General features: G+C 43.4%; 1 protein-coding gene across 1 annotated transcript in view; it reads left to right on the forward strand.

Moving 5' to 3' along the window:
- The window catches only part of LOC124613777 (nephrin-like), a 1,004,503-nt gene that overhangs the window by 294,824 nt on the left and 686,021 nt on the right, over positions 1–23,658 (forward strand). The window contains exon 2 of the mRNA XM_047142494.1: positions 2,186–2,318. Within this exon, the coding sequence (XP_046998450.1) occupies positions 2,186–2,318 (133 nt within the window). The remainder of the gene's footprint in view (positions 1–2,185; positions 2,319–23,658) is intronic.

The raw sequence follows: 23,658 nt of genomic DNA on the forward strand, positions 1-23,658 counted from the left end.
TAGTTTGGTGGCTAGCGGAAATGTTTAAACTCAGAAGAGTGTTCCTGGCGCCACTCTGTACCAGTTCTGGACATGTGGGGTGTCGCATTGTCCTGCTGGAATTGCCCACGTCCGTCGGAATGAGCAATGGACACGAAGTGATGCAGATGATCAGACAGAATGCATACGTACGTTAGAGTCATATCTAGCCGTGTCAGGGGTCCCATATCACTCCAACTGCCCACGACTCACACAATTACCAGGCCTCCACCAACTTGAAGAGTCCCCTTCTGACATGCAAAGTTGTCTCCATAACCGTACACGTCCATCCGCTCGATACAATTTGAAACGAGACTGGTCCGACCAGGCAACATGTTTCCAGTCATCAACAGTCCAATGTCAGTGTTTACGGTCCTAGACGAGGTGTAAAGCCTTGTGTCGTGCAGTAATCAAGGGTACACGAGTGGACTTTCGGCTCCGAAAGCCCACATCGATGATGTTTCGTTGAATGTTCGCACGCTGTCACTTGTTGATAGCCCAGGATTGAAAGAAATCTGCAGCAATTTGCGGAAGAGTTGTACTTCTGTCACGTTGAAGGATTTTGTACACTCGTCGTTCGTCCCGTTCCTGCAGGATGTTTTTCCGGCCGACTATAGCACCACTTTACAATTCACTTAAATCATGATAATCTGCCATTGTAGGAGCAGTAACTGATTAACAACTGCGCCAGACACTTGTTGTCATATAAAGACGTAGCCGTCCGCGGCTACGTATTCTGCCCGTTTACATATCTCTCTATTTCAATATGCATGCCTATACCAGTTCCTTTGGCTCTTCATTATTTGTTTTACAGGCCCCGAAGAAACAAACATACAGAGGCTGAACTTGTTCAGTGGCTCCAGGTGGTGTGACAGTAATGTCACACAATTTTTCAGAAGAAATAGTTTGCACTACAGGAGTATGATTTTCATACACAGACCAGGAAACAAGCAAAACTAAGCTATTTTGACCAGATATTTGAGAAAAGCTCGTGCCATAGTTGTAGTTCTCTTACGCCAATTTTACCACTCTTTCTTGCTGTGACGTAAATATTTCCTAATGACATGGCAAGATCATGTACAAGGGAAAGAATCGTAAGTGGCAGGGCAATCGTGTGGGGCAGAGCATCTAAAACTCCTAGCAGCACAATAACTTTCTATCCAGTTTACCATCCATATTAACAGTCGGTATAATTTTATGTGAATGCGTGAAGTTCTTCTCTCTGTTGTCGTCCGTTTCGGTGATAGTATGGTCTCCTGCCACTTCTTTCATAATTTCTTGGGTTCCTTTCTGATGAAATATCAGTCTTAGTAATTGCTGTGGATGTAATGCAATGTTTACTTTGTTTATCGTTGCCATTGCTCTGCTTTGTTCCAACACCATCAGCACAGCAACACTGTTGTGTGTTACACATCAAAAAATGGTTCAAATGGATCTGAGCACTATGGGACTCAACATCTGACGTCATCAGTCCCCTACAACTTAGAACTATTTAACCTAACTAACCTAAGGACATCACACACGTCCATGCTCGAGGCAGGATTCGAACCTGCGACCGTAGCGGTCGCGCGGTTCCACACTGAAGCGCCTAGAACCGCTCGGCCACCCCGGTCGGCTGTTACACATCGACTAGGCAGTTCAATTACGATCCGAAGCCTCATTGCTGTGCTCACCATTGGATAAATCCAGCCCCATTACCTGTTGCCATCAGAGGCCAATATTGTGGCTGAACGGTAGACAACATGTGGGGCGTCGAATGCTGTAAAAACCACTGTCTTTTTGCCACCACTCACTCAAGGGATTCCATGTGAGGTTTCTTCTTTGGCGTCCAAATTTTTCAGCACATATGCAGCATCTCAAAAACATAAATATATAAAACACATGGTTTACCTTATCACACGCTGAAGACAGTAATTTCAAAATTAATGAAATCTGAAATGGTAAAAATCATTGTCACCTATTATGTATCGAACATTTAATACTGACTTTTCCGTTCTATTTCGTATTGCGAATAGCTCAATGTCACCTTCCTTAGACGAACACGACACTGTCCTCAAATCAACACACACCTAATTTCTTAGTTGTATCTAACGACCTGACTACTGTGAAACCCCCTGCATTGCCACTGTACCGTTTGTAAATTCTCGTTCTGCTACCTTTTTTGCAGTTCCGCTGATTGACGTGACGGTGGTGGCCGGCGAGTCTGCACGCCTGCCGTGCAACATATCCACCAGCGACATCGGCGACACGGTGCTGCTCGTGTTGTGGTACCGAGAGGACCTCGGCACACCAATCTACAGGTATCTAACGTCTTCTCTTCTCTTGTTCCCTCCGTTATTTTGAGATGTAACCCGTTGATGATGCACTTCATTCCACTGATTTAGATATAACCCTTTATTCGATATTTTTCTATATATTTACAGTTCGATAGATAATTTTATCCACAAAAATAACAACTCATCGAAAATATTCTTTTCGGTAACTAGGTTCCCATTTGCAGATGGAGAGCACTTAATGGTACAGTGTGGGCTTGCATGGATGGTTCAAATGGATCTAAGCACTATGGAACTTAACATCTGAGGTCATCAGTCCCGTAGACGTACAGCTATTTAAGAGGGGACGTTGATAAAAAACACACACTGTTTCCAAAATGCACCAAATTCACAGTTTTGGAGGGGTGGCAATGAAATTTTGTGCCACGCCGTACATGAGAGTAACACATTTACATATAAATTCCTTTGATTATAAATATTCAACTTTTTTTAATGAAATTTGAAGTTTTATTTTCAAAAAATAATGTATGTTCCTTTTTCCGAGAAAGTATTCAAGAGATTTCTACAAAAATTTCTCTGTTTCATCTCTTTGTATGTTGTAAGCTTCTCTCATGAGGTTTTTGGAATAGGTCAAATAGGAGAATTTTCATAATTTTTTTAATTATAATTCCACAAGTACAATTTTAAATTCATACATAATTCTAAGCACTGTGCCCCATATCTCAGCTTGCAATCAGAATTTCAAAATTTTCTCTTGCGAAGACGTGTATTAGGTTTACAGAAATATGTATACAAGATGCGATAATTCTAGCATTCATAGGATCTGAGGAAAACGTACATAAACATTAAAAAACAAACTTTTCAGAAAACGCAATTTAATGTTCAACGTAACTTTTTTTCCTTATGTCACATCTTCAGAAGGCACCACATTTGTCCCCTGGGTCGTCTCTCCCTTCAAGTCTTCTATTCTGGTTTCTTGTTGTCTGTCTTCTTTCCTTTACCAGGTCTTCAACTGACTTTTCAGCTGCAGAGACGCGATGCAAAACTATTTTTATCAGGATGTCTTGAGTAAAATTTCCTAGTTTGAAGCCCATTCTTTCTAAAATCTTCATCCTCCTCACGTTGCCATCATTACGTACAATAACCGCTTCATAAGTTTCAATTCTGACAACTGTAGCAGATGCAAATGTGTTTTTCGTTTCCATATGAGTGAATTTACAGACTCATTTGGATTTTGGGTTTGGCCAAGAACACGTTCTGAGAAGTGCAGGATCAGCCAAAGATCATCTATAAAACAAAAGAGTATGTATGACGGCCTTCTAGATGTATCCCGCACACGTTTGGTTGAAAGTAATACACGGAATCGTTGTGCACTGAGCTGGTGTTGAAGTGCTGCTGCAAAACGTGGGCGTGGCAGGGAGGCCACGCCAAGCTTGTAATTTATTTTCAGGCACTTCGGATGCGATTTCAACATTGCAACTTTGGGAACTTATTGTCCATGAGTTGTACTAACAAATGAAAAATAAATTGAAAATTGACATTTTTCGTCAATTTCATGAACGTCCCCCGTTAAACCTAACCAACCTAAGGGCATCACACACATCCATGCCCGACGCAGGACTCGAACCTGCGACCGTAGCAGCAGCGCGGTTCCGGAATGAGGCGCCTAGAACCGCTCGGTCACAACGGCCAGCGCATGGCTTGTATTTGTATCCTTAGTGGGAGAAGAATGAGATTTCTGGGACATGGGAGATGAACAGGCTATCTGGACCCTGGGAGGAGTGCAACAGGCGTCCTGGACCGTAGAATGATGGACAATCTGACCATGGCTTTCCATCTCTTAAGCCATATGTCTTTAATAAGCCACACCTCTTTCTGCCCTAACCCACATCACCTACCCATCCACGCAAAACTCTTATTATACCCATAATTCTACCATACTCTCCCCATTCCTAAGTCACATCCCTTTTTTTGGAAAGAAGGCCTGTCAGAGGGCTTCTAAGCCAGTAAACACATGTACGTTACAGGTCGGAATTTAATTGCTATATCAGATGACCCACTCACACTTCTCAACTTCTTACGTCAAGAGACCAAGCGAGGTGGTACAATTGTTAGCAAAGTTGACTCACGTTCGGGAGAACTGTGGTTCAAATCCGCATCCGACCATCTTGATATGGGTTTTCTGTGATTTCCCAAATTCGCTCCATTTCCAGGGCGGTTTCTTTCAAAGGGCATGGCCTCTTTCCTTTCCCATCCTTGAACCAATCTCGGCATCTGTTTCGCTTCTAATAACCTCACTGTTTACAGAAAGTTAAACAGTAATTTTACTTCCCCTTTTTTAAGACATGCCTCTTCCGAGTTCCTTGGAAATAAGCCATTCAGAGAGTTCCTGTGCCAAGGATGCATGAGAATGACATCATAGACGTTCGGTGGTGTTTGCAATTGCACAATGTCTGATCAAGTTGGATATATTCGCACCTTCGCCAATATTAGTTCGTTTTGCCAAACCCCAGAGCCTAAAAACCTATGAGAAGTTTTGAGGCGATTTTACTGGGTTATTTTGAGAACGTTAATTTTTGACAACAATTCTATTGAAGAACAGCGGCTTTTTATTTTTTATTATTTTTTTCCGTGGAATCGTAAAGCCTGCTCCGTTTACCGCCACCGCCTATCGTCATGGCATGAGGTCTGAAGCTGGTCTAAAGCAGGCCGAAACTGGTAACCTAAAAAAAGTAAGTTTCTTGTGGTCGGGATTGCTTACGTTGAATTTAATTTATGAACCTCCGTGGTATTCCTAACATACGGTGTGTGTATGTGTGGTTCCCTAAAGTGGTCTCCGCAATGGAAGCCTCACATCTACATGCAATTAAGATGACGTTGTCATTGACAGCCTATATCTATTGGTTTCCGTAAAACGAAATATCATGTTGTACTTTTCCTTCACTTCAGTTTCGCACATCAAACAAATGATGTAATTTCGCTGAGTATATATCCCAGTTTCCTTAGATCGCGCCTCTTGTTATTAGAAGGACCTAAAGTCGGCTGCTATTGTTTAGCAGTGAGAAACAGAAAACCTTCACTCTGACTGGCACTTTGAGAAAACGCTCAGTGAACAAGCAAATGGAACTCAGCACATCTACTGACCGTTTCCCTATCCACCGAACCGGAGTGCCCATATCACCCATCGAAAGAGGGACAGCAGTTACACTACACTGATGGTCTGTTCACTGGGGCACTGAGCGCTGTGGAAATGACGTATGTGGCACACATGCAATTCTCTGCGTACACAGTGGATGCGATATGCTGTCCGCAGACTCCTAGCGCTGAAATTACTAGACTATGAGACAGATTCATGGTCATTTCGAACTTCCTACTTGGCACTAACTTCATTTCGTATGTTAGTTATGCCTCACACCTGTTGAAAGTTTCTGCATTAGTTCTTTTGTAGGGTACTAGTTAAATACTTCATTCACGTAAACTCCCTCACTCTTTTCGTACAGTTTTCCATCATACTGTATTATCCTTGAAACATTAAAAAAATGGTTCAAATGGCTCTGAGCACTATGGGACTCAACTGCTGAGGTCATTAGTCCCCTACAACTTAGAACTAGTTAAACCTAACTAACCTAAGGACATCACAAACATCCATGCCCGAGGCAGGATTCGAACCTGCGACCGGAACGGTCTTGCGGTTCCAGACTGCAGCGCCTTTAACCGCACGGCCACTTCGGCCGGCTTGAAACATTAGGGACTATGTTGCCCTTCTACCTGCATCAAACAAACTGTCTCGCCCCGCCTATTGCCATGTGTTTCTTCACATAAACTCCACTCGCGCGCAGTGCACGAGTCAACTACAGTGAAAACCATCAAGCTCTCTTCTGAAAACAAATTTAAGAAATTGATTCTCCACTTCGGTCTAACAGCATGAAATGGGGGTGTAACCAGAGTCACCATGACTGGAATATTTTAACCTTACACTGTCTTTCAAGTCAACAGGTTGCCTTCATGACCTCACTTCCAACGAAGAATTTGTCATGTTAAAAGTACATTTATGTTCGTGCCTCATTATACCTCCCTATGTGACGTACGTCGTCCAAATGGTTCATACATTACAGTACACTGAACGCATGTTTTCAACGCCTAGAATGACTTCCAAGTTTGAAAGAACCATAGCTTTGTATATATTTATTGATTGAAAGGTCCTTTGACGTAAGGGTACAGTGTCTTAAAGGTATGGTATGTCTCTAACATCTTCATTGTCTTTGGCAATTCTTATGACGCCCAAATGAACAAATTTATGAACCTGTCCTATACTATTTACAATTTTCTACTGTAGTTACAAATTTCAGGCGTATACTCTCTACCTGGAATTACTCTACAAAGATATTGTGGTGGCTCACGTGGTGGATCGTAAGTGATTTACCAGTTTTTATCACTTCAAGCCCGACCGCCTTCGCGTAAACAATGCGACGCACTCGAGCAGGTCCCTGGTATGCAGAGAATAATTTAAGGAAAATCTCTTACATGTCAGTTTCCTGGTGAATTTCTAAAAGTGGCACCTTGTACCTGTCTCTCGTACTTTATCGCCCTTTAGCCTATATCTCAGATTTTGGTTCAGTGAGATTTTAACCGCCTTCTCTACCTCCAGTTTGCATCAGCTCAAGGTAATCTGAGCCCTTCGTAGCTTTCTCCTTGCGTCGAGTACTTTATCTGCTGAGGATGCGGTTTTGAACTTTACCTTCGGAGTAGAGGAAGTGTGGCTCTGCTCCATGGATTGCATTTTTTTTCCCCGGTTCGAAGTGATGAATGCACAGTCCATCGTCCATAAAGATGCTCGAGAAAAATCGTCTCGATCGACTACGTAACGCGCGAACAACTCCGTACAGATAGTCCATCCTTGATCTTAACGGTCTTCTGTTAGGCGGCAAGGAACCAAGCGGGTGTGCCAGCTGATGGAAGTTGTAGGAGCTATAATCGTGTGCGACCGGCCAGCACGCGGGAAATCGGATAGGTCTGCGCGACCTTCTTCTGATGATGACACACGCTCGCTCAATGACTGACTATAGTAGGCAAACAAGACTGGATATCACCCTTCTCCCCTAGCGTGACACGCCCGCGTTCTATGTCCACTACAGTTTTCTTTTCACTCACGATGTCCATTTCAGTAGTTATCCTTATGGCTAATTTAGGTATCACGAAGAAGTGTGTTTCTAGCCTCTGCCTTTGGCACATAAATTCCAAATTAGTTTGCCTGCGACGGTGAGTCACTGAGAAAGGCGTCTGTCACTATCGCAACAACGTCGCGCAAACCTGTCTCCGGCCAACTGACATACAGCTGTGACTCTTGCAATGTTGGAACGTCCTGACAGTCTCATCCGAGGCGATCGACGGATCATAATGGAACACCTCGCTGCGCAACTGTACGCCTCAGTTGGTAGCGCTGACACAGTCGTACGCCATTCGGGGTAGTGAGCCCACTGCGTTGCGCGACGCCTAACAGATCATGAAGAGCCACGAAGGACCATTTGTGCAGAATTACTTGCTCGTTACGAGGCTGATTGCGACAATTTTTGTCGAACATCGTCACGGGTTATGGAACATGGCAATGCATGGAGTGTCACCACACCTCCCCTCCTCCGAAGAAAGAGGTCGAAGCCGCCCTCTCAACCGATGAAGTCATGGTGACGGACTTCTGGTGTGGTGGTTAAGCGGTTCCATGTTCCACCTCTTGGTACAACGATCAACTCGGAAGTGTATTGTGCTGCTTTCAGGAAACTGAATAAACGTCTTCTGCGTGGTCTCCGCCACAAAAAATGCAAACCAACTTCTCCTTCTCCATGACAACGCAAGGCCTCACACAAGTCGGCACACCCGAAAGAAGCTCGCGGAACTTCGTTGCGCTGTTCTTTCTCATCTGTCCTACAATACGCCTTCCATCTGTTTGGCCCGATAAAGAATGCACTCTGCAGTACGCCGTACGTTGGCTCCGACAACGACCAGTGGAATGATACCTTGCGAACATACCGGCCCTGTCAGTAAGGTGGCATTAGGTCTTCGCATTGAACGGAGATATGTAGCAAAACAGGGTTCTGTAGCCAGGAGAGTGGGGAATAATGTGGTGTATTTGGATCATGAATAAAACCAAAATAATTTCACAAAATACTGTGTTGTACTACTTATTGAACGTCCGTCGTAATATCAAATATCACTACAACTGTTCTGAAACGCAGTTAATGAGAAATATCAGCTAAAAATATAGAATATCGGCCGTAGTGTATCTTAAAGGTGTTTTTATGTATCATGTGGAAGAAATGACTGTACGTAATTGAACCAAATGGCGTGCATCCGTAAAAACACTGATGGGCTGACACTATAGCGTATTGAAACTGTTACAGCACCAGTGCCATCAGCCTTGTCATACCCAATGAAAAGGATGGTAATTCTATCGCTAGAAGACGTAATGACGAGCGTGGGCAGCACAGTCATTCTGTGCAATACTTGAAAGCTAGAACGAAACTTTTAGGGAAAAAGAAGAAAAATTAAGTACATCATTCGGTGTTAATCTTGGGTCAGTGACATGCAATTCAAAAAGAACAACCGACATATTTATTTACTGAAAAGGCACCAAAGAGGGCGATATTAGCACGTCACAAAGCAAGCAGAAAAAAAAAAACGTTTTATGAAACTCCTGTTGCTTTGATGATATCGTCAGCGTTTGCTTTGTTTTTGTTACATCCAATCAAGAGAAATGCTTTCAATATTCATCAGTCGATCTCGTTCGACGTGCTGCCCTCACATACTGCATTTTTTAACAATATTTACTCACAGGCAAAAGTTGCTCTGAACACAATGCCACCAGTTGCAAACGGCTTGAGTTGAATCTCAGCATGAGGTAAGCAGCGGCCAAATTTAAAAAGTTTTCCTTCTCTGTGATTCTCTTTCAACGTGCCATTTCTCGCAAATGATTGAGCTCCAACAGTATTCCTATTGGCGCATCATCAATGTTACAGTTGAACGAATTCGGAACCGAAGTCTATCACTAGTTCGGTGACGATCTGAAAATCTCCCAAAATGCTCGTTCAGGGCATGTTTAATTTTATTCTGTTGAACAAGGTTGACATCTTTGGGAATTGTACCACAAATCTCTTTGAAGCAGTAAACGTGTATGAAGCTTCCTCCGAAATCCTTTCTCATTCTATGGATATCAGAGACGACGTTATGCTTTCCCAGATGCTTCAAGTTCAGTTCATTCAAGTGGGACGCGATATCGACCAAAAATAACAGCTTTGACAGCCATGTGAGATCTGAGAGCTGTGTATCAGTTCTATCTGTCACAGTGTGAAAAACATCTGTATCGTTTTGGAGCTTCTACAAACAGAACAGGATTTTTCCAAAGCTGAGTCACCTCACAGTCACCCACGGGATCAGGCAGTCACAGAATTCAGAATCAGTTCCTTGAAGAAAAACATGTAACTGACGGTGACTACACTCCTGGAAATGGAAAAAAGAACACATTGACACCGGTGTGTCAGACCCACCATACTTGCTCCGGACACTGCGAGAGGGCTGTACAAGCAATGATCACACGCACGGCACAGCGGACACACCAGGAACCGCGGTGTTGGCCGTCGAATGGCGCTAGCTGCGCAGCATTTGTGCACCGCCGCCGTCAGTGTCAGCCAGTTTGCCGTGGCATACGGAGCTCCATCGCAGTCTTTAACACTGGTAGCATGCCGCGACAGTGTGGACGTGAACCGTATGTGCAGTTGACGGACTTTGAGCGAGGGCATATAGTGGGCATGCGGGAGGCCGGGTGGACGTACCGCCGAATTGCTCAACACGTGGGGCGTGAGGTCTCCACAGTACATCGATGTTGTCGCCAGTGGTCGGCGGAAGGTGCACGTCCCGTCGACCTGGGACCGGACCGCAGCGATGCACGGATGCACACCAAGACCGTAGGATCCTACGCAGTGCCGTAGGGGACCGCACCGCCACTTCCCAGCAAATTAGGGACACTGTTGCTCCTGGGGTATCGGCGAGGACCATTCGCAACCGTCTCCATGAAGCTGGGCTACGGTCCCGCACACCGTTAGGCCGTCTTCCGCTCACGCCCCAACATCGTGCAGCCCGCCTCCAGTGGTGTCGCGACAGGCGTGAATGGAGGGACGAATGGAGACGTGTCGTCTTCAGCGATGAGAGTCGCTTCTGCCTTGCTGCCAATGATGGTCGTATGCGCGTTTGGCGCCGTGCAGGTGAGCGCCACAATCAGGACTGCATACGACCGAGGCACACAGGGCCAACACCCGGCATCATGGTGTGGGGAGCGATCTCCTACACTGGCCGTACACCACTGGTGATCGTCGAGGGGACACTGAATAGTGCACGGTACATCCAAACCGTCATCGAACCCATCGTTCTACCATTCCTAGACCGGCAAGGGAACTTGCTGTTCCAACAGGACAATGCACGTCCGCATGTATCCCGTGCCACCCAACGTGCTCTAGAAGGTGTAAGTCAACTACCCTGGCCAGCAAGATCTCCGGATCTGTCCCCCATTGAGCATGTTTGGGACTGGATGAAGCGTCGTCTCACGCAGTCTGCACGTCCAGCACGAACGCTGGTCCAACTGAGGCGCCAGGTGGAAATGGCATGGCAAGCCGTTCCACAGGACTACATCCAGCATCTCTACGATTGTCTCCATGGGAGAATAGCAGCCTGCATTGCTGCGAAAGGTGGATATACACTGTACTAGTGCCGACATTGTGCATGCTCTGTTGCCTGTGTCTATGTGCCTGTGGTTCTGTCAGTGTGATCATGTGATGTATCTGACCCCAGGAATGTGTCAATAAAGTTTCCCCTTCCTGGGACAATGAATTCACGGTGTTCTTATTTCAATTTCCAGGAGTGTAGTTCCATGTCGCCGAATGAAGTGGACAGCATAAACGACTGGGTTCAGCGGGCAATAAATATCTTTGTCTTTCCCACGAGTGATTTTTGATGTACGACGCTGTGTATGAACAGAGCACTCGGAATTTGGAAATTTTCTGAGTTCTGATCTGCCCCAACAAACCCTTCCTCCCTCCATCCATGTTGTTTTCCTCCATCAACTGTAGCACGACGAAGCTGATTCCGCTGAAGCTTGTAGCCTTGCAAAACCTTTTTGCATTTCATCAAAATAACTGTTGCTGTTGTCATTTCTTGTAGCCTACAAGTTTGATACCAACCGCTAAATTGTCTGAAAATCTAAACTGACACCACAAATGAAAACGAAAAGTTGTGACTAGTTGGAGACATCAGTAGGCACGTCCAGCACCTGAGAATACCAACGGAAATTACCGGCTTAATCGTGAATCTGTAGCACCACGTTCCATCCAAGTTCCTTTGATCTCTCCAAAAATGACTTTTCCTAAAGGCTAATACTTGGCGAAGGTGCCACAAGTGAACCGTTTCCCACGTTTGCCATCTAGTGTAGTATTTTGTAAGTAACGAGGATGATGGATTCATTTCCAGCAAACCTTCTCGCTAAGAGATTTCTTTTGGTTTCTAAATTACGTTTAACTGCCTCATACGTATCAGAGCGTAAGTTTCCAGAAAACGTTGAATATTTTGATAGAGGCTTGGTTTCATAGCGACACTGAAGATTGTACACTCTGAAAACGGCAACACTTTCGCTGCATATTACGTAAGTAGTTTTCTGGTCCTTTTTTTCTTCGAAGAGGTATTTTACTGCACATTTTTCTCTGAAAACGCGACACTTGGAATCCAATTTTCTTTTCCTAGTAGTCATAATGAAGGGTGAAGAAAACGAGATCTGAACATGAAGAAAACGTTGAATTATACACATAGTTAAAGGCTTGGGATGCCGCAAAATAAGCGAATTTTACGAATAAACAAGAAAGTATAGATACCGTAATTTAACACTGAACACTTTAAGTGTAAGGCATGTAGCAGCCAGGAGGTGTTTGCACGTATGAAGAGCTCGTAATTTTCATAATATCTGAAAATCATCTTGACGTCTCGCGTGCCACACTTCTTATCAAGCAGCTTCAATTATTTCGGCGGGCAGTATAAACGGACTTCGTAATCCCGATACGGACCACTGGTGGTCCTTGCTACAAAAGAATCTGGTGAAACTACAATTTAAAGACTTAAGATCTACCACAGGAGTTATTAGTGCCCATACATGTAGCCCGAAGTAAGCATTTTTGTTAAATTTTCTCATAACTCTTCCTATCGGTTTGATGCTTCCCGCCACGAATTTCTCTACTGTGCCAGCCTCTTCACCTCAGAGTAGCACTTATAACCTACAACCTCAGTTATTTGCTGGGTGTATTCCAATGTCTGTCTTCCTCTACAGTTTTTGCCCTCTAATGCTCCCTCTAGTACAATGGAACTCATTCCCTGATGTCTTAACACATGTACTATCTTCCTATCCCTTCTCCTTGTCAGTGTTTTCCACATACTCCATTCCTCTCCGATCCTACTCAGTACCACCTAATTTTCAACACTCGTCTGTAGCTATACACATCTCAAATGCTTCGATTGTCTTCTGTTCCGTTTTTCTCCCAGTCCATGTTTCACTACCATACGAACCTGTGTTCCAAACGGGCAGTCTCAGAATTTTCTTTCTGAACTTAACGGCTATGTTTGATACTAGGAGACTTCTCTTGGTCAGGAATGTCCCTTGTGCCTGTGCTAGTCTGCTTTTGCTCAGTCCGTCATTGGTTATTTTACTGCCTAGTTAGAAGATTCCTTAACTTCATCTACTATGTGACCATCAGTGCTAATGTTAAGTTTCTCGCTGTTCTCATATCTGCAACTTATCATTACCTTCGTCTTTATGTACTTTCAGTCCATATTCTCTACTCATTAGGCTTCTTATTCCACTGAGCAGATCATGTAATTCTTCTTCACTTTCACTCAGGAGAGCAATGTCGTCTGCGAATAGTATCATTAATAGCCTTTAACCTTAAATTTTAATCCCACTCCCGAACCGTCCTTTTATTTCCATCAATACTTGTTCAATGCAGGGAATGAACAATAGGGGCGAAAGACTTCACGCCTGTCTTACACCATTTTTAATCCGAGCGCTTCGTTCCTGGTCGTCCGCTCTTATTATTCCCCCGTGGTTCTTGTACATATTGTATATTACTAGTCTTTCCCTATAGCTTACCCCTATTTTTTCGGAACTTCGAACATCTTGCACCATTTTACACTTTCGAACGCTTTTTCCGGGTCGACAAATCCTATGAACGTGTCCCCATTTTTCTTTAGTCTTGCTTCCATTATCAACTACAACGTCATAATTGCCTTCACCTTCCATAAAGCTAAAGTGGTCGTCACCTAAACTATTCTCAATTTTCTTTTTCGTTCATCTTTATGTTATCCTTGTTAGCAACTTCGATGCATGAGCTGTTAAGCTGACTGTGCGATAATTCTTGCACTTGTCAGCTCTTAGAGTCTTCGGAATAGTGCCGATGACATGTTTTCGAAAATCAGATGGTATGTTGCCAAGCTCAAGCTCTCTACACAACAAAGCCAATAGTCGTTTTGTTACCACTTCTCCCAAAGGCTTTAGAAAATCTGATGGAACGATTTCTATTAAGTCCTCCAAATGTATCTTAAATTCTGATACCTAATAGTAGATCCCCCATGTCTTCTAAATCGTCACTTGTTTCTTCTTCTACCACATCAGACAAATCTTCCTCCTCATAGAGGCCTTCAGTGTACTCTTTCCATCCATCCGCTCTCTCCTCTGCTTTTAACAGTGGAATTCCCGATGCACTCTTAATGTTAGCACCCTGGCTTTTAATTTCACCGAAGGTTGTTTTGGCTTTCCTCGGGGAAGATCAGCTTGAATTGCGTAGAAATATGGGAACACATGAGGGAATACTGACCCTACGACATATCTTAGAAGCTAGATTAAGAAAAGACAAACCTACATTTCTAGCATTTGTAGACTTGGAAAAAGCTTTGGACAATGTTGACTGGAATACTCTCTTTCAAATTCTGAAGATGGCAGGGGTAAAATACAGGGAGAGGAAGGCTATTTACAATTTGTACAGAAACCAGATGGCAGTTATAAGAGTCGAGGGAATTGAAGGGGAACATGGAAGCAGTGGTTGCGAAGGGAGTCAGACAGGGTTGTAGCCTCTCCACGATGTTATTCAATCTGTATATTGAGCAAGCAGTAAAGGAAACAAAAGAAAAATTCGGAGTAGGTATTAAAATCCATGGAGAAGAAATAAAAACTTTGAGGTTCGACGATGACATTATGATTCTGTCAGAGACAGCAAAGGACGAGGAAGAACAGTTGAACGGAATGGACAGTGTCTTGAAAGGAGGATATAAGATGAACATCAACAAAAGAAAAACGAGGATAATGGAATGTAGTCGAATTAAGTCGGGTGATGCTGAGGGAATTAGATTAGGAAATGAGACACTTAAAGTAGTAAAGGAGTTTTGCTATTTGGGGAGCAAAATAACTGATGATGGTCGAAGTAGAGAGGATATAAAATGTACACCGGCAATGGCAAGGAAAGCCTTTCTGAAGAAATGAAATTTGCTAACATCGAGCATAGATTTACGTGACAGGAAGGCGTTTCTGAAAGTATTTGTATGGAGTGTAGCCATGTATGGAAGTGAAACATGGACGATAACTAGTTTGGACAAGAAGAGAATAGAAGCTTTCGAAATGTGGTACTACAGAGAATGCTGAAGAATAGATGGGTAGATCAAATAACTAATGAGGAGGTATTGAACAGGGTTGGGGAGAAGAGGAGTTTGTGGCAGAACTTGACTAGAAGAAGGGATCGGTTGGTAGGACATGGTCTGTGGCATCAAGGGATCACCAATTTAGTATTGGAGGGCAGCGAGGAGGGTAAAAACCCTATAGGGAGACCAAGAGATGAATACACTAAGCAGATTCAGAAGGATGTAGGCTGCAGTACGTACTGGGAGATGAAGAGGCTTGCAAAGCATGGAGAGCTGCATCAAACCAGTCTCAGGACTGAAGACCACAACAACAACTACAACATATGCTGAATAAGTCCTTCCGACAATCACATCTTTTTCTATTTCCTCACATTTCTCATGTAGCAATTTTATCTCCGCTTCCCTACTCTTTCCATTTATTTCATTCCTCAACATTAGCGGCGAGTATGCGGAGGACTGGTGTTCGATTCCTGACTCTTCCAAGGTTTTTTCCTTGGTGGCAGAACTGGTTCGGGGTATAGTCTGCCACGTGATGCCAACTGGGAAGCTACTAGAATGATTTTAGGTGGCTACATTATATGGAAGAACTGAAAAATGTCAGGGGGAGCAATGACATGACGCGACAAGTCAGATGATGACACGGCGTCCGATAGACATCAATTGGGCGTTCACGGAATGACGAGGAGCTCGTACTATAGAATTACAAGTGTCCTGTTTATACTCTTTCGTAATGGAGTGCGTCTACAGTAACACCTGTCTGAAAAAAGCGTAATTTCTACGTAAATAAGTAAATGAGTAAATAATGCTCTCGCTGACCACCAGTGACTTTATGTCGAACAAGAAATACATCGCCAGTCGCTACAAGCTATTTATTATTTGCCAGAAACCTTCCCACTTTTTAATTTCGGTAGTGAATAGTACTAAATTCAAAGTAAATGATTACAGAGCATTAAAATCAGTAAGCAAGGCCAGTAGTCGATAGTATTTGAGGCAGACGTTCGCTAAAATAAAAAAAAATAGCTCTGAGGACTATGGGACTTAACATCTGAGGTCATCAGTCCCCTAGAACGTAGAACTACTTAAACCTAACTAACCTAAGCGCATCACACACGTCCATGCCCGAGGCAGGATTCGAACCTGCGACCGTAGCAGTCACGCAGTTCCTGACTGAAGCGCCTAGAACCGCACGGCCACCGGGGCCGGCTGCTAAAATCAAGAGAATAGCTATCGAACGATGCAAACTGAGACATGGGTCAAACTAAATGTAACAACATACTCACGTAAGCTGTGTTCAGGCGTTGGATACATAGTCTCGCTTTAACGTGTTGGGATAAGAAACACACCGAGTCGGTCCAAACAGACTTGAATGGAAATGAAAACATAGGAGTAACCATGTACATCCTGTATGGTAAGTCACAATCGATTTGATCTGAATTTAACAGGGGTAGGACGTCAAACGGGCCGACTTGTAGCAGGACAGACACCACAGGACATTTTAATTTCCACTGTCTATACTTTTACACATAAATTCATAAAACTTTGTCAGCATGACCAGAAAGGACTGAAATGCACACTCGTGAAAGTGGAAGTTCAAAAACATATTAAAAAATTTTACATTTGAAATTTCATCATATTTTCATTTTCTATTGGCTGCATTTGTTGCTTTAGGTACACTTTTCTTCATGAGTAAGAGAGATTCCTTGATGAAATTTGCACAGCATACGAACCATACTTGCAGGCGTATGAAACTGTAGAATTTATTTAATGTATGAAAAAATGAGTTAGCTGTTATATTTTGAACTTCATATTTAGACAAAACTCAAATTTTATAGTTAATTAGCTCAGTTTTCACCACAGATTTACTAGATTTGGAAAATTCTAGAGTTCGTACTCCTGTAAGGAGGGTTTGTATGCTGTGCAAAATTCATCGAAGAATCTCTCTTACTTATGAAGGAAGGTGTACCTATAGCAACAAATGCAACCAATAATAAGGGAAAATATGATGAAATGTAACATACAGAAAAAATTACTTTCCTACGATTTTGAACTTCTCCTGCTATGAGTGTGAATCTTGAATCCTTCCTGGTCATACTAACAGATTTTTATGATTTTATTTGTAAAAGTATAGACAGTGGAAATTAAAATGTGCTGTGGTGTTTCTTCTGTTCCAAGTCGGCCCGTTTGGCGTGCTAACCCCCTTAACTTACATTGTATCATGGGAATAACACTTGGGGAATACAAACGGTATTAGAAATGACCTATCATACATTGCTTATCGTGAAAACCAGTTACTCAGTAGCAGATAAATATGATTTTTCGACCTTGTATGAGATGAAGTCGAAGACATGAATTTGCTGCTCAAACGAAAAACAAAATTATTAAGCAGGTCATGATAATAAGCGTCTCAATAACCACGTTTTGCAGCACCACGCTGTTAGACGTGCAGGAAGAGACTCAGTGAGGCTCTGGAAGATGACGACATGTATGTGGAGCCATGTGGACGCCAATGACTTGGGTGCGCTAGTATTCTCGTTTGAGGATCCATAGCGCAATCAGCCCTAACGAGGTGGTCCCGTAAATTTTCGATGGAGTTTGAAACCGGAGAGTTTGTTGGCTGGTGAAGTACGTGAAACTTATCCTGGTGGTCTTCGAACTACGCACGTTCACTGCAAGCTGTGTGGCATGTTGCTCTGCCCTGCTGATAGATGCCGTCATGCCAAGGGAAGGTGCATACTTGTGTTGATCCATTGTGCTTTCCAGAGTGACGAAATGACTCAGGTAATCCTACGAAAGCATTACGCAGACCACAGCACTCCCTCCTCCGGCCTGGATACTTTCAGCATTGTTGCAGGGTCTTTGCTTCCAGAAGATTCACATGGTACATGCCATGTTTCTCGTTTGAGGATCCATAGCGCAATCAGCCCTAACGAGGTGGTCCCGTAAATTTTCGATGGAGTTTGAAACCGGAGAGTTTGTTGGCTGGTGAAGTACGTGAAACTTATCCTGGTGGTCTTCGAACTACGCACGTTCACTGCAAGCTGTGTGGCATGTTGCTCTGCCCTGCTGATAGATGCCGTCATGCCAAGGGAAGGTGCATACTTGTGTTGATCCATTGTGCTTTCCAGAGTGACGAAATGACTCAGGTAATCCTACGAAAGCATTACGCAGACCACAGCACTCCCTCCTCCGGCCTGGATACTTTCAGCATTGTTGCAGGGTCTTTGCTTCCAGAAGATTCACATGGTACATGCCATGTTCGCGCGTGCGCATCACCCCCCCCCCCCCCCCCCACATTCACTGGCGCTGTTCATGTATCCTTTAATGATAGTGGTGTCAATAACTGTCTGCGAGCTGTTCCTGCACACTGACGTCGAATGTAGGCAGCGGTCACCTTAATGTGACTGGACCATCTATTTCCCTTAAAATACAAACTGTTCTCTGGAGCTATTGGCGGGTAGTGTGTCCTTGCCTCACTATGGCCATTGAAGTAACTATTAATACCGATTCCCACAGTTTAATGTGGTCTACGTAAGTTCGAATTTCTTAGGTATCAAATAATTACACATATGAAAGAAGCTATACGCCTGAAAAAATCCTAGGGTGGGTTGAGGACTGGGCCATAGACCTCTAGATTTACAGTCATCTTCTTGGCCACTTTGGAAACAAGCTTAGAAAAATGTGATTCAAGTACTATATTGCGGTTTATTCTAATATATTCCATACAAATTATTAGGCCTATGAATCGCAAGTCCAGTCCCTGTTCACGATACTTCTCGGTGGAATAATTGTGGTTCAGTGTATTTGGAGTCCTAACATCGTTCATAATGTTTTCATCCCAGGCATCATTGAATTATTGCTTGAAAATTATTTTCAAAGCTTAAATGAAGCAGACAGTAGTTAAACACCGAAATATTCGTATTAAGTACCAATAAACCAGTATTACTGGTTATCTGAGATGGACGACATCATACTATTGCAACATGTTCAAAAATGGCACTGAGCACTATGGGACTTAACATCTATGGTCATCAGTCCCCTAGAACTTAGAACTACTTAAACCTAACTAACCTAAGGACAGCACACCACACCCAGTCATCACGAGGCAGAGAAAATCCCTGACCCCGCCGGGAATCGAACCCGGGAACCCGGGCGTGGGAAGCGAGAACGCGACCGCATGACCACGAGCTGCCGACTGCAACACGTATCTGGATAGTTGTAGCCTACAGCTGACTGCACTCGAAGTTGTGTTTTCTTCTCTGCACTATGTGCATTGCCTGCAGGCAAAACAGTTACAACCTGAGACCTGAAAAGACGCTGTTGGATGAAACGAAAATTCTGCTGTACATTATTTGTAAGAAACAGCCTATTACCGAAAGCACTGACAATAATAATTTGAATTTATTGCAATGGGATGATTCTTTTCGGTTGTCAAACTTTCCCTACCGAAAATTACTGAAGCCGTTATTTTACTATTTGAAAATTAAATAGATATAAGTTGTCTTAGCCGGCCGAAGTGGCCGTGCGGTTAAAGGCGCTGCAGTCTGGAGCCGCAAGACCACTACGGTCGCAGGTTCGAATCCTGCCTCGGGCATGGATGTTTGTGATGTCCTTAGGTTAGTTAGGTTTAACTAGTTCTAAGTTCTAGGGGACTAATGACCTCAGCAGTTGAGTCCCATAGTGCTCAGAGCCATTTTTAAGTTGTCTTACAATTGCATCACGAGCTTTGGTTTTAGGTCAATATAATATGAAGTAGTTAATCTGATATGTTTTCCTTTTGCCAACTTCAGTAATCACGTTATATCTGCGCCTGAGTTTGGAAACGTATTGTTCAGGAAGTCCTAGGGGTAAAGCGTAAACAAACTGTCAGACAGCACTGCTATAAAGGCCACAATGATTTACGGCTGAAGTTTCTATGTGGGACAAAGGAACTACAGAAGGGATCGAAGATGTCCTGCAACTCAGGCGGTGCGGTAGAGGAAAAATATTCAGAAACTCAGTTAACTTGGACACTGATGGCAGCACAGAAAACAGTTGCAGAAGTCATTGGAAACTCACACACTTTATGTTCCACATTTTTCGTTCGTTGTAAAGAACTAGATTATCACTCAAGAAATTATGTTAGTCTTGACCACTGTATTTATTACGGTAATCTTAAGCTGCCTTATGCGTTTCGGCATGCGCCATTCTCAATTGCTCTATAAGAGAAACAAATGAAAGCGTATCAGCTAAAATACATTGGCAAATGAAACGTACTTCACACAAACGAAACTATCAAGCAGTGAGTGAAAAGCATTGTTAAAATACATGAATTGCACGTGGTAAAAAAAAGTATAGAGGTAGAATTCACTGAAATATCCGTAACATATTCTTAGGTAAAACTAAACTGAATTTTTCAAATATGGATGCAAAGTATCCGGTATACATTACATTACATATGAGAGCAAACTGACTCACTATAAACATCAAAATTTAGATGAAGAAGACTACCAAACGGCAGTACTATACGGCATTAATGAAAATTTTATGTTTTAAAACATAGAAGTAGTGCTACAATTAACTGATGTAAATGACAAGTAACATTCTGTTATATCTGTTAAGTGAAAACATCCATCTGGTGTAAGGAGACTGGCGAAAATTATCACTGTAAGATCATGTCAATGTACAAAAATGTTATTAAAATAAGCAAACATCTCGCTGTTCAATAGAATACTATACTAAAGCAAATGCGCAATTTATCATCAATTGATGTATACATAAAAAGGTTAAAATCGATATATTGGTACTCCAAACAAACAAAAAAATACACAATGTTACACGAAAAATTGACAGGAAGCACATTCGGTATGCAACAGTTTTAAAGAGATTAACATACAGTGTATAAAACAGAGTGCAAAATGCACAAAACGTAATGTCTGTAAGGAACGGAATACACAAGATTAGTGTGTATTTAATACACTCCTGGAAATGGAAAAAAGAACACATTGACACCGGTGTGTCAGACCCACCATACTTGCTCCGGACACTGCGAGAGGGCTGTACAAGCAATGATCACACGCACGGCACAGCGGACACACCAGGAACCGCGGTGTTGGCCGTCGAATGGCGCTAGCTGCGCAGCATTTGTGCACCGCCGTCGTCAGTGTCAGCCAGTTTGCCGTGGCATACGGAGCTCCATCGCAGTTTCTAACACTGGTAGCATGCCGCGACAGCGTGGATGTGAACCGTATGTGCAGTTGACGGACTTTGAGCGAGGGCGTATAGTGGGCATGCGGGAGGCCGGGTGGACGTACCGCCGAATTGCTCAACACGTGGGGCGTGAGGTCTCCACAGTACATCGATGTTTTCGCCAGTGGTCGGCGGAAGGTGCACGTGCCCGTCGACCTGGGACCGGACCGCAGCGACGCACGGATGCACGCCAAGACCATAGGATCCTACGCAGTGCCGTAGGGGACCGCACCGCCACTTCCCAGCAAATTAGGGACACTGTTGCTCCTGGGGTATCGGCGAGGACCATTCGCAACCGTCTCCATGAAGCTGGGCTATGGTCCCGCACACCGTTAGGCCGTCTTCCGCTCACGCCCCAACATCGTGCAGCCCGCCTCCAGTGGTGTCGCGACAGGCGTGAATGGAGGGACGAGTGGAGACGTGTCGTCTTCAGCGATGAGAGTCGCTTCTGCCTTGGTGCCAATGATGGTCGTATGCGTGTTTGGCGCCGTGCAGGTGAGCGCCACAATCAGGACTGCATACGACCGAGGCACACAGGGCCAACACCCGGCATCATGGTGTGGGGAGCGATCTCCTACACTGGCCGTACACCACTGGTGATCGTCGAGGGGACACTGAATAGTGCACGATACATCCAAACCGTCATCGACCCCATCGTTCTACCATTCCTAGACCGGCAAGGGAACTTGCTGTTCCAAAAGAACAATGCACGTCCGCATGTATCCCGTGCCACCCAACGTGCTCTAGAAGGTGTAAGTCAACTACCCTGGCCAGCAAGATCTCCGGATCTGTCCCCCATTGAGCATGTTTGGGACTGGATGAAGCGTCGTCTCACGCGGTCTGCACGTCCATCACGAACGCTGGTCCAACTGAGGCGCCAGGTGGAAATGGCATGGCAAGCCGTTCCACAGGACTACATCCAGCATCTCTACGACCGTCTCCATGGGAGAATAGCAGCCTGCATTGCTGCGAAAGGTGGATATACACTGTACTAGTGCCGACATTGTGCATGCTCTGTTGCCTGTGTCTATGTGCCTATGGTTCTGTCAGTGTGGTCATGTGATGTATCTGACCCCAGGAATGTGTCAATAAAGTTTCCCCTTCCTGGGACAATGAATTCACGGTGTTCTTATTTCAATTTCCAGGAGTGTATACAACTCAAATTAAATAGTAAAAACTAAAATCTGCTAATCTTTATCATCGTGCACAATCTGCAGCTTGCTATTTGGATGTTTTGAACTGCGCTACACTGCGAATGTACTTCTAAAAATCTAGAAGTGTTGTGTAACGGTCTTCCGCTTAGAATCGACAATACATGACATAACAATAAGTAAAATCAGGATACACCACCTTTTCCTTGTTTGTAAGAAGCTGTGTATACTGGGTAATAAATATTGAAGTCGTTGTCTTACAGCAAACCAACTCTTAAAAATATCGTTGTTGTACATCATATTAATTATGAGGTAGAATAACAAAAGCATGTTCACTGCCATATAATAAATGAACCATGAAAAACATGTAGTTAAATCGCTGTAATGATCCATAGGTGCTTTCAACAGTATTGCAGTATTACGACAAATCATTGATATATAACTATAAATTGTTCACTCTCACCTGAAAGACGAAAAATATTACGATGAAAAGCAACTATATTCTCACGAAAGCAAATCTATGGGTACGTAGTGGCGTTATAGAACGAATCTTTGCAGTAACTTTATTCAGCATATATAATGGATGGTTAAGAAAAAACTATACAAAAATACATTTTTTGTAATGAATTAATCGAACAAACGCAAAATACTGTAAATGAGAGTTATGTTAGGATATAGTGCATGCAGTCGCCATCTCTCTGTCTCCAGTAACTTCTTGTAGCAACGGCTATAAATATTCCGAGAACGAGTTAAACAAAACATAGTGGAGTTACACAACAAAACTTTGCAGTAACGATGCCGAGTTGATATAATGAATAAGAAGATGAAAAGCAACAACAGTTATTTTGGTATGAATTAATCAAACAAACGCAAAATTATATTAGGTACAAAAACCATATTTTGAGGGTTACTTTGCCGTAAGACAACGACTAGATTACGTTTCATGTGATATGGACAACTATTCAAATAAAAAAATAATAATAAAAGAAAGCTCCTCTGTGACACCTTCCATGCTTATATGTCATAGCACATTGTCACTGTCCCTTACTTCTTGTGTCCTGCTTTTACACACTACCACCTCAGTTTTTATGTGTTGCTGGTCCTATCATAAATGGGATATTTTTACACTAGATCACTAGATTTTTAGCGGTACGCTCACAACGTACTGTAGCTCACATCATTCAAGTACTATTTGCACATTGTGAATGAAAACAAGATTTGGCAGCTGTTGATTCTTACTGTTTGGTTTGAGCTGTACATTAAATAAGAACTGTCTT

The sequence above is a fragment of the Schistocerca americana genome, chromosome 4 (assembly GCF_021461395.2).
Source record: "Schistocerca americana isolate TAMUIC-IGC-003095 chromosome 4, iqSchAmer2.1, whole genome shotgun sequence".
Taxonomy (NCBI): domain Eukaryota; kingdom Metazoa; phylum Arthropoda; class Insecta; order Orthoptera; family Acrididae; genus Schistocerca; species Schistocerca americana.